The sequence below is a fragment of the Lepidochelys kempii genome, chromosome 1 (genome assembly GCF_965140285.1).
Source record: "Lepidochelys kempii isolate rLepKem1 chromosome 1, rLepKem1.hap1, whole genome shotgun sequence".
NCBI classification, from domain to species: Eukaryota; Metazoa; Chordata; order Testudines; family Cheloniidae; genus Lepidochelys; species Lepidochelys kempii.
Genome location: NC_136380.1, coordinates 296,745,694 through 296,763,008, shown reverse-complemented (window position 1 = coordinate 296,763,008; position 17,315 = coordinate 296,745,694). Strand labels below are relative to the sequence as shown.

Here is a 17,315-nt window from a genome sequence, read left to right as displayed (position 1 = left end):
AGAGCAAACTCTACAGATGGCAGATGCAGCACAAGAAGAAGATGACTCAAGGATTCTAGACTGACTAGCCAGCCATTTCACCTAATGGACAGCCAGATGACCAAGCTGTTATGCATTTGAGTTGTGTAATGAGAAAAACAGTATGATTTAGAGACAGACTGATCTGTACTGAACTTCAAAGACTGTGATAGTGAAAAATTTTTAAATGCTAGGAATGTAGAACTTAAAAGGTAGAAGATGTAATGGAATGCTAAACTCTATTATACTATTCAGCCATTACGTAGTGCTGTGTGCAACATACCTTATTGAAGCTAATCTCAGACATACCTGGCAGAACATTAAAGGATCTTATGTTGAAAACAAGTTCTGTAGCCAGTCTATATCTGGTACAAGAACATGACAACACTATTCCCATGAATCAACAGGGCTAGTCTCAGCCATATTGCTAGGGAGGATGGGACAGGTCAGCATTCTAGCCAACCTCTTCCCCTGCCTGGTTGCCCACCTGGCCCTAATCAGGCAGCTGCCTGGGGAGCAAGATAAAACATGTTTTTTCCTGTTCTCCCAAAATGGATTATTTTTTAATAATTTTTCCTCCCATGAGAAATTTGAACTGTTGACCCTTTGTCCTGATTCAGGGCACATTTTCTTTTTCAAAAACTTTAAATTATTTGCAGGAGCGAAATGCCCTTTTCCAGACAGCTCTACTCAGAAGTTATGCTGCCACTGTTTCATATTTCTGCACCTGGTCCCAGCCCTTCCTCTTTACTTGAATGAAAGCATCATTAACTGTCATGCAGATTAGAACAGGAGTACACCCAGAAGAGAGCTAGCTCTTAAGCTCCACCCATTCTTTAACCCTCCCAACCTGTTAGCTTCCATTTATCTTGGGAAAGGGGGGAAGCCTCTCCCTGATTTCTACCAGTTTCTGCTCCTCTCTATCTGAGTAGAGGGGAATACTTAGCCTTCAGTTAATGGAAGTTTTGCCTGAATAGAGGCTGCAGAATTTGTTCCCACACTGCTCAGTGTTCTTTAGGATGTAGTCTACTAAGTGCTCCGCAGGGTGACTTTGTAGACAGGAAAATTCAGGATGTTTTTTTGTACAGACAGCTAAATGGCTTAGAAAAATGTATTGCCCTGGATATCCTGATATCACAAAGCATCCATTGTAATTGACCCTAGTTTGACTTTTATTAAATCTTGGTATATTTCTTACTTGATGAAGGGTGCAGACATTAATGGTCACCTGTTTTATCTTTATACGTGCGGAACTGGGCATCCATTTGTCTTGAATACTAAAAAGGAAGGTGATTTATGGGAGTAAAGTTCTGAACATGTTACACTGAATGTTACAGCTCCTTCACCCAGACTCTAGCTTAATAGAATTCCTGCCTCATCCAAGTCCTGATCTACAGAAACATTTTACAACGTTGAGCTGTAAGCAGCAACGTGCTTTCTGGGTCCCAGTTTTTCTTATTGCTGGTTAAAAATATCAAAATAATCCTGACAGACATTGATAGTTGAGTTGTCGTTAAACCACATTAAGCCATACAATTATTTTTTAGGACAGCTCTTATTGGAATTTATTTCTTAATAAAAAATAATTTGGAGAAACAGAGGGATAATATCTAAAGATTATGGGTGTGATGGGGTGTCTGCCCCACACTGGTGGAGAAAGGGTTAAAAGCAGCCCTGGGGAGGCTCCACAGCAGCTGACCAATGAGAGAGGGGCTGCAATGAGCAGCAATCAGGGCAGAGCAGGCCCATATATAAAGAGAACTGCAGGGCAGAGGGGGGCAGTTCCCTCTTGGGTGCTCAGGGAGAAGGGATTGGGTCCCTGAAGGGCTGAGGGAACCGCCCTGTCATAAATATAAAGGGAAGGGTAAACCCCTTTGAAATCCCTCCTGGCCAGGGGAAAACTCCTCTCACCTGTAAAGGGTTAAGAAGCTAAAGGTAACCTCGCTGGCACCTGACCAAAATGACCAATGAGGAGACAAGATACTTTCAAAAGCTGGGAGGAGGGAGAGAAACAAAGGGTCTGTGTGTCTGTCTATAGTCTGTCTTTGTTGGGGATAGACCAGGAATGGAGTCTTAGAACTTTTAGTAAGTAATCTAGCTAGGTACGTGTTAGATTATGATTTCTTTAAATGGCTGAGAAAAGAACTGTGCTGAATAGAATAACTATTTCTGTCTGTGTATCTTTTTTGTAACTTAAGGTTTTGCCTAGAGGGGTTCTCTATGTTTTGAATCTAATTACCCTGTAAGGTATCTACCATCCTGATTTTACAGGGGGGATTTGTTTATTTCTATTTACTTCTATTTTTATTAAAAGTCTTCTTGTAAGAAAACTGAATGCTTTTTCATTGTTCTCAGATCCAAGGGTTTGGGTCTGTGGTCACCTATGCAAATTGGTGAGGCTTTTTATCCAACATTTCCCAGGAAAGGGGGGGTGCAAGTGTTGGGAGGATTGTTCATTGTTCTTAAGATCCAAGGGTCTGGGTCTGTAGTCACCTAGGCAAATTGGTGAGGCTTTTTACCAAACCTTGTCCAGGAAGTGGGGTGCAAGGTTTTGGGAAGTATTTTATGGTGAAAGACGCGTCCAAACAGCTCTTCTCCAGTAACCAGTATTAGTTTGGTGGTGGTAGCGGCCAGTCCAAGGACAACGGGTGGAATATTTTGTACCTTGGGGAAGTTTTGACCTAAGCTGGTAAAGATAAGCTTAGGAGGGTTTTCATGCAGGTCCCCACATCTGTACCCTAGAGTTCAGAGTGGGGGAGGAACCTTGACACGCCCGCACCCTGGACAGAGCAGTGCTGGGTCAGGGGAGCAAGCAGGAGCTTCAGCCTGATTGTCTGAAAGACTGAAGCCCTGATAAAGGGGCAGAGAAGGTGCTAGGGCTACAGATAAGCGGACCAGGGAAACGAATGGTGGGGGTTGAAGGAGATGCAGCATGTCACTGCCATCTAGAGGGTCCCTGGGTCAGGACTTGGAGTAGTGGGCAGGGCTGGGTCTCCCAACCCCCACCACTGAGGGGTGTGGCCAGTGAAGGGCTGAAGTTTGCCACTGAGGCAAGTGGCTAGAACCTTGGGCTGCAGTCGGCCATGGAGGCAAGTGGCTGGACAGAGGACTGCTGTTCCAAGAATGGAATGGGGCACAGCCGGAGGGCTGTGTCTTGAGGAGGATGCCGCGATCCTTGAGGCGACACAGGTCCAGAGCAGAAGTGACGGCGGCAAGACACCACCGGAAGAGGTCATCCTGTGGAAAGACTGTGCTAATTCCCAGAATGACCAGAAGGAGGCGCCACAGTGGTGAGTCTCGCACCGTTACAATTGGCCTCATTCTTAGCTAGTGTAACAAGCATAGCATCACTGACTTCAGTGGAGCTACATCAATTATGCCAACTGGGATCTGGGTCCAGTTTTTTCAGAGACTGAGGGAGGAGGAGATTACTTTTTTCCAGATTTGACAAGAAGTAAAACAGAAGACACAATAGCTATTTGATTTTAACAAAAGGGAAAAAAAACAATAGAAGATGAATGGATGTTTCTGAATCATTAGAAAAGATTGACAGACAACAATTTGTTTTGTTTGTTTTTAATTTTTGCTACATATTCTGAAACAGATTGGAGATGTTTAATGTTAAAAAAAGTAAAGACTGGTTGCTTCAAATGTGAATCTTGAGCTGACCAGCAGGGGCCAGAACTTCATAAAAGAAATAAACAAAAACAAAACAAAAACCAAAAAAACCCCGCACACAACCCTGCGTACCTCTTAATGCTCTAAGAGCCTCAACCGGTATGATGTTGAGAAGGCTCATCTCTGTTTGACCTCAGTGGGAGTTGAAGGTGCTCAGTACCTCACAAGATCAGGCCCTTACTTTGCTGTTGCACTTTGCAGTGACTGTACCCACAGCAAGCATCCCATATAAATAGAAGCTGTGCACTGGAAACAAGGCTATGCAGAAAATAGCTCCAGACCCTGTTGTTTTATGCAAAATATTTTTGAGAGAGAAAGCAGAGGATTGAAAGTTACTTTGCATTCTCCATTCTAGATCAGCCAAACAAGATTTTGGCAGACCTTAATTGGTGTCTAGGACGTGACATTGCACAGTCCAGGTTTGTCCTGCTCCTGCTAGGCTAGCTGGTCACCTTGTATTACACTGAATGTTTTTGCATAAAATCCAAGTTAATTAGCCACATGTCACAACAACAGATAATTATAAAATGGTTAGGACATGCTGGATGTTAACTGCTGATATATAGAGGGACTAAAGCAATTCTGAATAAAGCAACCTAAGAGTATTAAAAGTGCCCCAAACAGAGCTTCAGATGTATATATTCATTATTTCCTAAAGGTACTTTCTTGAACTGGAATACAGCCAAGAAGAAGAAACTGAATGAAAGCCCTCCCCAAGTATAAAGTAGGCTTGAGGGCCCTGCCAACAACTCACACTCCTCTGGTGCTGGATAAGGCAAGATGGGCAGGATATCAGAATGCCGAATTTAAGATTTCTACCTTACATGAAGGATCTGAAGGTTTCTGGCCAGTTTTCTGAAGTCAATGGAATTACAGTGGTGTAATATTAGTGAAAGTAAGAGGGAATTCACGCCCCTTTTTCTGAATTCTAATTTCATCGTAACATTATGGTATTATGGAAACTTACAACTCCAAGCCACTATTAAATTTGTATCAAATCTGAAAAAATATTGGGACTGACCCTCAGCTGATATAAACTAAGATAGCTCAGGATCTGGGTCACTGTTATTAGGCTCTTCATGCCCTAACCTAGCACAGTAGATGCATCCGGTAGCTTTTACCTCCATCAACATGAAACCTAGATAAACCAGTGAAGACGAATTTGGTGATTTCAATCTATTCCCCCAAAAATGTTTGTCCACATTGTCACAGTTCCCCCTCTATGGTCCACCAAGGGTACCCACTCTCACACTTCCAGCTCTCCACCCATCAACTTTCTTGGGCAGAGACATAAGTCTCTATCCACCCTGATGGAGATAATTCCAGGTAGCCAACACTATGAAGTCAGCAAGTCAGACTTGGCTCAGTAAGCCTGCTTTGCTTTTCTCCTTAAAGGCTAATAACAGCATAATTGCCCACTATTAAGTTACCACACAGCTCTTTCTATACAAGCACATTTATTCTTAAAGCAGAAGCATTGCAAAAAGACAACATTTAAAACAATGAAAGGACATACGTGCGAATACATTTACCAGAGATCAGCCCAGTTTCCACAAGGGCTCTGGCAGGTGAACAGTCCTTCAAACCCCACCAAAGGGTTTACAAGTGTGGTTACAAGTTCATAACTGTCCCGGTTCAGAACAAGCACAGTCGTGAAAAATGTGGTTCCTCCTTCCTAGAACTTGGGTCTTTGAACTGGAAATAAGTAATTCATAGACAGTGGGTCTCTCCCCAGGGCCTAGCTTCAAAGCCTGGGTTTTTGCATAACCTGAGGAGTTACATTTGCATATACTCCCCCTACAGATTTCCTAGGAAACTCACTTAACTTTAAAAGTTCACATTGTTTCAAATAGTCCTTTGTAGCTCAGAACACTTCTCAAGGTTTACATTAGCCAGGTCTCCTCCCTACAGACTTTACGTATAATCCCGCAATAATATATAAGCATTTATATTTGGAATATAATGAACGGCTAAGATACTTAATTCAATAAAGTTTGTCTAGGATATTGCCATAACTGTCACACACTTCCCATAAGCCATCTCACCATTTGGAATGACTTCAAGACTCCAACTACTAAGAGATACAGACTCCGAAAAGCCAGGTTATTTTGTGTCTAATCAATATACTGGCAGAGCCTGAAGGGAAACTTCTTGTACACTGATGTCTACTAAAATCTACTAATGTCATCAAAAACATTTATACAGATGTTTTTAAAATGGCACAATTATTCTTGAATTATAAGAGAGCAAAAGAGAAAGTACATGTGAGTAATTTAAAAGACGCTTTCAGACACCAAAGTATTTAAAAAAAATTGTGCAGGGGATTCCCTGTAACTTGACATCTCTAAACCATGATATGAGGACTTCAGTAACTCAGCCAGAGGTTAGAGTCTATTACAGGAGTGGGTGAGTGAGGTTCTGTGGCCTGCAATGTGCAGGAGGTCAGACTAGATGATCATGATGGTACCTTCTGACCTTAAAATCTATGAGACACAATACTATTCATTTCAAAGTGGAATTACCCATTATCCTCAATGAAAGACTTAAACTTGATGGCTCTGTACTTCCCCATGAGTGTGCACATAACTGTACACTATCTGCTTTCCCTACCGCACTTTCATTTAAATGAACTTTTCCAACGGTTTTCCATATAGAATATTTATAGAGACTGAGTAGGCCTATTACATACACTGAACGGAGAGACCATGACAGCTCCAAGGAAGTTATTCTGTTCTACTGAACTGGTAAGTTACATACAAAGTGACCAGCTTTAAGAAGGTCTGACTGTAGTGTAGTCAGCAATCCATTTCACTCCATATATCAGGGCAGGATTTAGGCAGACATGTGGTGATACTATGCCCCATATGCTGTATTCCTCAGTTATAAGGGCTCTGTACCCCAGCGGTTTCAGGAAAAAAACCCATTTGTGTTTTACACCAAAGTCCTGTCTCTTCTTTGTTCTGAAGGACTGTGATGGGGTTTACAAACCCCACACTGGGCCAGAAGGGGTTAAAGGACAATACTGGACCAAGATAGCCTTGCCGCTCCAGGTGGAGAGAAAGCTTAAAAGGGAGTCACTCAGCTCAGAAGGGAGGAGGCTGGAGAGGAAGAGGGACCTACCCTGAGGGCTGCTGAACAAGGGTACTGAAGAAGCCTCATTGTTTCCCTACATTGTTGTCCCTCATAGAGCCCAGGCTCCCTCACCAACTGCCCTTGCTGCAAGAGAGGCATAAATCTCATTTTCACCGTCCTGCTCCAGTAAGGGGAGGATAAGGACAGTGAAACCCTGAGTTGAGGATAAAGCCATGTACAAGGGTTAGAAACTGGACTTAGTGCCCTTCCACTTTGGAGGCAAGATACTGGAAACGGGATGTGCTAACCATTAAGCCACCTGGCCCACAGAGGACTCCACTAGAGGGTCACTATAGCAATGTATGCAATTACTAGGAAGTTTATTATTTAGGGATTCTTTTTAAAATTTAATGTAAAATAAAGGACATTCAACCACAAACACTGAGTGATGCCATATTCATTTTTCGTACTTGTGAAAGTTTCTATTGACTGCAGTCAGTTCTGGGCATGGACCAAGGGTAGAAAATGTATTCTGAAATACTGAAAGCAATGTCAAAAGTTTAAAACACCTTAAATTAAAAAAAGAAAATTCAGATTGAAATGATCATTTGACATTTAAACCGGACCTATAACATTGTTTGTTGTTTGTTTTAGTTTCATCACAGGGAGCAATTAGACCCAGAGGCCAAGATTTTAAAAAGTGACTAGTGATTTTTGGTGCTCGACTTGAGATCCCTAAAAAGAGACTGATTTTTAGTATGGGTGGAGAACACCTCACCCTCTGAAAATCAGGTCCTTTAAGGTGTCTCAAGTCAGGCAACCCAAATCATTAGTCATTTTTCCAAATCTTGAGCAGAGGATCTTCCTGAATCTGCACTTATTCAGACCTTTTTGTTTGTGCCTCTCTGTATTTAAATTGGGCCTTTGATACTATTAAAATATTACCCCACACCCCTCAGACCAAGAACTGCAGATAGGGGACTTCCCTCAGGGGGGCACTAGGACCCATGCATTCTTTCCCTTCCCCTCCCCCCCAGCCTTGTGACCTTGGGGAAAGAAGCTACAGGGAGTAGCCAACCAGAGACTGAAGCTAGCAGAGCAGCTGTAGTTCAAGCAGGGACTAAGGCCTGGTCTACACTGGGGGTGGGGATCGATCTAAGATACGCAACTTCAGTTACGAGAATAGCGTTGACGTATCTTAGATCGACTTAGAATCACTTACTTCGCGTTCTCGCAGCGCGGGATCGACGGCCACTGCTCCCCTGTCGACTCTGCTTCTGCCTCTTGCAGTGGTGGAGTTCCGGAGTCGACGGCAGACCGATTGGGGATCGATTTATCGCATCTACACTAGACGAGATAAATTGATCCCCAATAGATCGATCACTACCCGCCGATCCTGCGGGTAGTGTAGACGTGGCCTAAGGAACACTGATGGTGTAATCCAGTGGTCCCCAACCTTTCTTGTGGGAATAGCATATTGCTATTCCCAGAAGACTGTAGCGGGTGCCAGACACCCTGCCGCTGAAATGCCGCCGCCAGAAGGTGGCAGCGGGAAAAAGCAGCCGCTGAAATGCCACAGAGAAACGGCGTAATCAGATTGCTTCAGTTTTCACTTTAAACATTCCATCCCCTGAGCTGATTGGGGATTAGTTCACTCCAACCCAGCCCACCCTTCATCCATCTGCTGAGCTACTCCCCTCCCACAAAATCCACCTCAAAGGATTTAATAAACAAAAAAAATTGTGGCACGAACATACTCTTTGCAAACCGTCACTCTGCTCGTGCTGCTTGTGCGTTACACTTCTTGCCCACATCCCACAACGGTCTTGTCTATTTGGATTGTAAATTCTTTGGGTCATGGGCTGTCTCCTAGTCTGTTTGTACAGTGCCTAGCACAAAGAGGCTGTGTTCTCAACTAGTGCCTAAACACTACTGTAAGACAAACACATAATAATATTAATAATCGCAAACCCTTAAAACATCAAATCTGACAGACAGTTTGTTGGGGTTCACCAAGAAGGCAAGCCCATTTCTGGTGGTTGACTTTTATTTGCATTTTCTTGTGAAAAGGTAGTCTTAATCAGTTTAGCTAGTAAAATATATTTCATTTTGAGAAATTTCCAAAGAAAACTGTTTTTCTAAAATGTCATGAGTTCTAAATGTGACATTGGAAAAGTTTATTGTGAGTTTCTAATACAATTTGGTATCTAGAACTTTTAATGTTTCTGCGACCAGCCATTCCAGTTCTTTCAGAAAGAGTTCAGTACTCTGCAGGTTTCAATTACCATTTGTGTCATAGTTTGTTAGATTTAGGACCTACCCGGCCAGAGGCTAGCTGTGGTTCCTCTAGCTGAACACCAGGAACAAGAGGTTAAATCAAAACAGTTCTCTTGTGATGCTAAAGGTGCTAAAATATTTCACCAGGTTTAGCAATACAAGCAAACTTAACAGGCTTTGTAGTAGCTTTGACAACAAATTATATTCTGAGTACTGGTACAACTATTTTTCTACAAGCTATGAATACTGGAATTAAAAGATTTTCGCACTATCCCCTGGGAATAATAATAATCTGAATCTTTCTATTATCATGGTCAATGCACCTTAACAAATTAATTTGAAGTTGCAGTAAAGAGCAACAGTCACACATGCTAAATATTTAGCTTCTACAGAAAGCGGCACACAACTCTAGAGAGATCTTATCTATAGCAATTACCTAGGCACATCACTGACCTGAGTTGAATTTTAATCTTCCAAACTATAGATATTAGAAGAGAGCTTTTAAAAATTAGTTATAAATATCAAATATATTTTGCATTTTCTAGACCACTAAGTATTCACAAAACGTATTTTATTTGTGTGTGAGGTTTCAACACACTATGAACACTTTACTTGGATAAAAACCCCACATGGGAAGAAGTCAAACAAAGTGCATTTCCCTGAACTCTGCCTACACTGTATGATATTAGTGAGCATTCTTCTGGACATGGCTTTGGATGCTTTTTAAGCTATTTTATCATAAATTTAGTTCTACATTTAATTTAAGTGAGCTGTTACAGAATACAGTGTAATGAATTTGGAGTTATGTTAAACTGCATCTGAACAATTTAATTTAAATGACTGTTTTGTTTGATAATTTATTTTCAGTAGATTGTCATGAACTGATTTATTGAAGATTAATTACTCTATAAATAATTGACGTTACAGAGCTGATTCTCTTGTCTGATGCAGATGCAGTTACGGAACGGTAAATTATACCTAATCCTCCCCCCAAATGCTATATGTTCCCATCCTGTTGCTTACAAAAACTGCCCAAAATCCTATGCACACAGACCAAATACTCCTACTTGATTTGATGCCACAGCAACACAAAAATGGTCCAGAGAAATGCTTACAAAGCACAAAAAGGGGTGTGGCCTGTGAGAGGAATCAGGGAACAGGAAAAGTGCAGTAATAGCATTGGAGGTATGCACTATTGCTATGTTGGAGGAAATTCTCAGGGATGCCTAGGAGCCCACTGTTAAAATTTTGGAAACAAATTAAAGGGAGAGTTGTGGCAATTTCTCTGCCTCTGATAGAGCCACCCCACTCTGTGGATATTAGTAAATGATCCTTTCCAGATATGAATTACCTCTGGGACTCTCAAATATTTCCAATGAGCAAATTTTGTGGGTTTGGAATGAAAAAGTCCGACACTGGCAGGTATTTTCAAAAAATTTCTTGGGCACAGATATCCCCAGACTTCCCATAAATGTCTAAATCCCCTCTTATTACACCTACTGAACACTGTGTTATACTATCAATTTTTCAAGAGCAATGAATATAGTTGGTTTGCTAAATGGTGCTGTCTCCTCTTTTAGCAGTGAGAAATGGTTTTGCTTTAAATGGAAAAGCAAATCAACACATTTTCCATTCCCTCCCCCTCCTCTAGTCAACGCCTGGGGTTATCACAGGCTCAGTGAGGGGCTTTTGGTGGGAGCTCCTTGTTAAAATTATGGTTAGCACTTGACTGACCTTGACATGGGTGCGGGAGGATAAGAAGTATTTCAGAGAATTCCAATGCCTCTGCAAATGGTTGGGTTATATGGACTTCATTTCCTCCCCAGAAACAGCACATGCCCACCCATGCAAAAAAAAAAAAAAAAAAGCGAGCAGCTGTGATCAGATGTGGTGTTTGAGCTGGAACCCACCTGATTTAAGAGCAAGGGAGCTGCTAGAAGTTTCTCTGCCCTTTATCTCTAAACCATTGGTCCAAAATAGTGTGAATTTGTTGACCTTTGAAGCATGATACAAACTCACCTATTTATCCAGGCTTCTAGGGAGGGAGGACACAATAAGGGCTGGTGATTGTGGATGCTGGGTTATTATATAGGTTTTGATTTAATCTCTGGTTAACCGTTTTATAGTTAGGGGGGTGAGGAGCAACAGCTGGTCAATTTTTATGTGATTGTATGTTTAATTTACTGCAAAGACTCCTATAACCCAGGGTAGACACTTCTTAAATATAGGTATTGTAAAGTGAAATACATAAATAAAATAAGAAGTGTGCAATTTAAAACTGCCCTTGGCAGCTTTAAATCTGTCCTTATTCCTTCTCATCTGAGAGCACAGCCAAACAGTAGTGGTGAGGGAGGTGTCATTGCACCTTGAGGGATAAAGTGAGAACACACAAAATGAATGAGTGACAACTTTCCAATAGAATTATTTGTGATATGGATGTCCTGATCATTTCATACCAACAAGACATGACTCTTGGAAGCTGTATTCTATTTTCAAAAGGAGTGTGCTGTTTGGAGCTCAGATTTTCACTACGGAGGGCTCTCTGTCCATGACAGTTCTGTGTCTGAATCAGCCAGATCTTGCCTGTTATGAACAGGCTTGCTCTACAGTTTGGTGCTTTGAAGGTATTTTGGATGGAATAGCAATCCACTGTGTTTCCAAGTGACATATAAGTTAACTGGGATCCTGTTCCAGAGCTTGAAAGGAGGTGCAAAGTGCAGCTGGGCTATCAGACAATGAACATAGCAGCATTTGTTGTCAATATTAATATTCAAACCAGGTGACCAGATCTCCTTGGATCCTTCTAACTGACCCCTACTGTTCCAGGTTATTCCTTCTACTAGCACTGAAGTCTGTGACTCCTTTCTGGAAGTCTGCTGGGCAATGGAAGACACTTCTCTCTGCAAAGTCAAATCTTTCAGTGGTCTGGGCTGCCATAGTGGCTCCTACACCACCTTCCATGATGGTCCATGGCTTAGGGGGTGGTCCATGTGCAGATCACCACACTTATATCTGACCTTAAGTTATGGATCATAATTATCTTACTAAACTCAAGTTAAACATTTGGTAAAGCATATTTAGGCAACTTAGAGTGGGATTTTCAAATGCACTCAGCACTCACCTAACTATGCTCTCAAAATTCCCATTGGCTTAAGGGGAGTGAGAAGGCCAATGCTAAAAGCTTGTGAATCTCCCACTTTTAGTGTTTCATTAACTGTACACGTGCAGTATGTTTTGCTGATAACACTGAAACGCTGCAAACTGTATGTCCTATAAAAGGAAAAATATCACACTACCTTATAAGCCATCTTTATATCTAAAGCATTATTTTAGCACATAAACCACTAAAAGTAAAAACACCATGAAACCAAAACCATGAAACAGCTACATGAAAGAGACCTTTATATTTTGCCCCACATCACTTCCAACACTGCACAGCAAATGCAACGGTCAAGAATGTTTGACATTCCTAGAGAAAGATATCAACTACCGGGGGCTGCAGCTATTTCACACAGTGCACCTCCTGTGCAGAACAGCAATATCCATTCTAGTTACTGTGACATAGAATGACAACAGGCAAATTTTTCACCTCTCAAATGAACCAGAACCGTTTTTGTATAGAAGTCTGAATTTTTACTAAATTGGACAATGTTTGCAAGTATAACAGAGGTAGTGCTTCTAAAACTACCTCCTCGATCCCATGCTGAAGATTTATTGAAGACAATATAGAATGGCAACAATAGTCAATCAGAGGTGGCAGATTGTCCTTTTAGTAGGAATAGGGAGGCTAATCAATCTAAAAAAGCTTTCCCTTCTACCCCAAGGCCATTTACTGTTAGAATCCATTTAAAAATTCAGTAGCCAATAAAAATGTTGAAATTATTTTAATTTAGGAAAATTATTGACAAGCGCTCAAGGTGCTAAATATGAGCAATCCAGATACTTTTGTTTGGTAAAGCATTCCGCTAGTGTAATTTACATAGACCCAAATTTTAAAAGAAAGTTTTAAAACGAGGTTTTGTGGTATTGTTATCCCCAGAGATATCAAGTATAGAAGAAAGGTTGTGAGAGAAAGTAAAACAGTGGGAAGCATTGAATCCTATTTTACTGTGAGTTGATCAAAAAAGTCCTCAAATGAGGATGAAAGGGAAGGTGGATTAGTGAACTATAATCACAGGTTGACAATAAGGTCGTGAACAACCATTTGCGTTTATTTCTACATGTCAGATGATATACCGTCAGTGGGAGCTACCAAAAACTGTTTGCTATGAAAAGTGAGTGAATAATTATGTTAATTAGGGAGCGACAGAAGGTAAGCTAGTCAGATGTCAATATGCTGCTAGTTCAAATTGTTACAGTATATGCTTTTGGGAGGTATATGAGAAAAGTGAGTCATTGAGTTTATCTACTGCATATCTTAGTAGTTTCCAGCAGCAGCTCCCTCTTTTAGGAGGCACAGTAAAAAAAAATATTTTCTTGGAATAGTGCAGACATTGGCATAAAGATAATTTTATAATAAATGAAGTTATCATCTTACCAGTTTCACAGTTGGGTCCAGTGAAGCCCTGTGGACAGGCACAGACATTGGAAGCAATGCAGGCTCCTCCATTCCTACAACCATCTTTGCAAAATGCTGAAACAGTAAAAGTAGAATGTATCAGAACCTATTAGCTAAGGGACAGATTGTATTCAGTAACTGTGCAGGTGTTTGTAGCCCCCCAGCCCACCCCTGATGCAGCAGCCAGACACATATGCAATCCCTGCAGCTTTTCTTAATTCTTAATTCAGAGGCTCCAAAAGGTTCAGGGAGGAAGCTGAGTTATGGCCCCCTACCACACTAACCAGATGAGCTGGCAGGGTGCAGAAAGGGGACTAGATTGTACCATCTGAGACATTTCAGCCTGTGCATTGCCTCCTACTTCACAAGGAATTGTCCCCTTGAGGCACAAACCCTCCTGAGGGCTTTGCGACTCTACACTGCCTCCCAATACAGGTCTGTGCCTATTAGACACAACTGAGCACTGAATCAATTAGCTATTTGATTCTTTGTATTCAGCTATTAGATCCAAACTATAAAAATGGTAATAACACCCAAGGGATAAAGTGCTTTAAAAACTGGCTTTACCAATTATTGTCCAAAATCTGTCCTCACATTTGCACTTGCGCCTCACACTGATGGCAATGAAGCTGCATCCATTCATTCAAGAATCACTTTCTCCAGATACAAATATTGGAATTCTGCCAGGACTCTGGGGGTTCTTAGATAGTTACAAGTGGCCTGCACCTTGGCTTTGCATCTATCTGAAATATGGTACCACCACCAGAATGGGACCCAACGCCCTCACATCTCAGTAACTTCTGTGAAATGCAGCACTAGACAGTCTAAAAGCAGCTTTGCAGCTCTGTAAAATTCAGCTTCTTTGTAAAACTAGCGATATAATCTGTAATGTTTAACAGGGTCTGACAGTGGCTGTAAGCTTCTCCTGGAGAGTAAAGGTTTCAGGGGCAACATCTACTGCTCTTTTTTTCCACTTACAAAAGAACATTACATACGCAACAATATGCAATTCAATCTGTAGTTCATTCAGGTACAATAGCAAGTGATTGATGGTGAATAAATTGCATTTGGTAATAGGTTTTCCTAGCTGTAATGTTGCTGGTTACTGTGGTTATCTTGAATGGGATACTCTATATGAAAACAAAATTATCTTGGGATAGATACTAAAAGTATTTTCTCCACCATTTCAGAGCTTGCAATTTATAAATGTTAAATTCTCAAACTACTTGGAACTTCGTAAAACACAAAGTCAATGGATATCGGCCCATGCAATCCTCTTTGTGGGATCAGGGCTTAAATGCTAATGTTCTACAGTGTCGTCTTCAAGGTACACCAACAGATTTGTGTTAACCATGACAAGATAAACATTATCAAGTCCAAAGACAGTACATGTTACAGCCCAGGGTTTCTGATAATTTACCTTTACATACGGTACCATTTCCTGTATAACCTGGCTTGCAGACACAGTTGTGCCCACCCACAGTGTTGAAGCAGAGTGCGTTTTCATCACAGCTGTGCTGATTTGTGATGCATTCGTCGTGCTCTGAGAAGTGAAACAAATGAATGTTATTGAATTGTGACTCTACAGCAATATACAAGCTTTAACTATATTTCCATGTAAATAAACCATAAACTCAGCAGTTACTAACCAGGATTTGCATATTGACCAGAAGTGGGTTAAGCAGTGGGCAACACCCTGAAATTTGACATATTGCTTTCCTTTGTTATTCACATCGCACTCAGTTCTGATCTCTGTTCGGGAAAAAAAGATTAGCTTGAAAACAAAGGTGTCTCTCCTCTTTCAGGGAAATGGGACTTTTACTTTATGCTGTTCTTGGTTTTGGCCGATCAGCACACACAAGCTACGCTGCTGCTTATGTTTCCATGTTGCTTCTAGCAAATTTGGTCACTGTTTAATACATTTTTATTTATATACCATATGCCTTGCTCTGGCTGTCCAATATAAAACCAACTTCTGCTTCAGGCATGTTCTAATGGCCTCAGCATGGAACTGGGACCCATGAACTCCTGAAATTTTAATTTGGACTCAGATACTTTCTTCTGTGGCCTTGGTAAAATCACAAAGCCTAGGTTCCCAATTTGTCAGACAGGGCTAATAGTCACCTACTTCACAGGGTTGTTATGAGAATTAATCCCATTAGTGTTTGCAAAGCACTGAAGTGCTAGTTATTATAACTAGCAATTTCTTTACTAGATATAAAATTATGGGTATACAGAATTTGTTTTACTGGCTCAGACCTCTGACCCATCAAATCTGTAATTCTGCCTCCTGTAATGACAAATTTTTTGCTTCAAATGACAGTTAAAGCATCTATGATTCAACTAGCCAATTGTACAATACTGTGTGGGCAGAGGAGTGGGAGAGAACTCATCTTCTGTTTGTAAGCATCTACCATGACTGACCTACTCCTGAGCAGGGCCTCTCGGTACTAGCAGAGTACAAATAATAACCCTAGGTAGAATACAAGCTGAGACCCCAATCCTGCAATCTTCACTGAGTTGAGCCTCCCATTGAGTGTAATGAGTAAGGACTGCAGGCATGAGTCTTGAGGCATGAGATTTAATGGCCCTGATCACAGCATGGATAATTAAAAAGGTTATTCATAAAATGATCTGGCTCTTTTAAAAATCCAGTTACAGTATTCGACTGACCTCCTGCAACAGTGAATTCCACAAGCTAATCTCATGCTGGGTGCTGTAACATTTATGTGGGATCAGTCCATTATAAAAAAGAAAAAAATGTCACAACTATGCAAATTAGGCACACGAGTATCAGTTGTGCTGTACTGATATCCTGGCTTTTTGTCATTATCTTAATGTTATTTAAATATAATTTAAGTTCCTTACTTTTTTCATTCCCTACAACAAAACAGAGTAACACCTATGGACCTGTAGGAAACATATTATTTACTTGATGCACAAAAATATCTTTCCATGCCATTATGATGGTCTCTTGGGTTGTAGGAGATGTACAGCAATACTTCACAATTACTGGGGTTTTCATTGCAATGTACTGAATTTTACAAGTTATCTATCACATTCAGCCAGGAAGTGTGCCCATCTGCACTGTTCCTTGGAAATGGTGGGGTAGGCCAAACACCTTTGATATCATTCCAACACCCACCACTACCCTAGAATACAGACAAATGTATACTGGAGAAAAAGGGCAAGTCACAGGTTGCAGATCTAGAAAGGGTAGTACAAGGCAGCTGTTGGGGAGAGCTCCAAGAGGTTGTGGCGACATCCACAGCTGCTGAGTCATGGAGCTGTTGTGGTTTCCAGGCCAAGAAGACTTGGCCCTAAACTCCAGCTACTTAAATATTTAAGTATTCCCACTGAAATCAATAGGGTAATTCATGCATTTAAGAAACTAATTGGGGCCTCAGAGTACCTGGTATGATGTATGTCCTACAAAGAAATAGAAAACTACAGTACTTTTGAATGTTGTTTAGCCCAGAGATTACATTATAATGGTACTGTATAGTATGTGGACTCTTAAAAGTGGTATTTTCCTTTAAATCCATGGTTATAGATGAAATAAATACTATAAGTAATAAAGTTTGGATAAAAAAAGATTATTTTTTGCCTTGTCTTTTTCTGACTCATTCAAAGTGAGAAAGTTCATGTCAAAATGGCCATTATTCCTCCCAGATCTGTGGCTAAATTACCCAAAACTGTGCTAGATTTTTCT

The 17,315-nt window shown here is 41.0% G+C and overlaps 1 protein-coding gene across 2 annotated transcripts in view; it reads right to left on the bottom strand.

The window, feature by feature from the left end:
- Positions 1-17,315, bottom strand: part of NELL2 (neural EGFL like 2) — a 238,004-nt gene that overhangs the window by 43,036 nt on the left and 177,653 nt on the right. For both annotated transcript variants that reach the window (XM_073327999.1, XM_073328000.2), the window contains 2 exons: positions 15,024-15,146; positions 13,583-13,678 (listed from right to left, as the gene is read on the bottom strand). In XM_073327999.1, the coding sequence (XP_073184100.1) occupies positions 13,583-13,678; positions 15,024-15,146 (219 nt within the window). The remainder of the gene's footprint in view (positions 1-13,582; positions 13,679-15,023; positions 15,147-17,315) is intronic.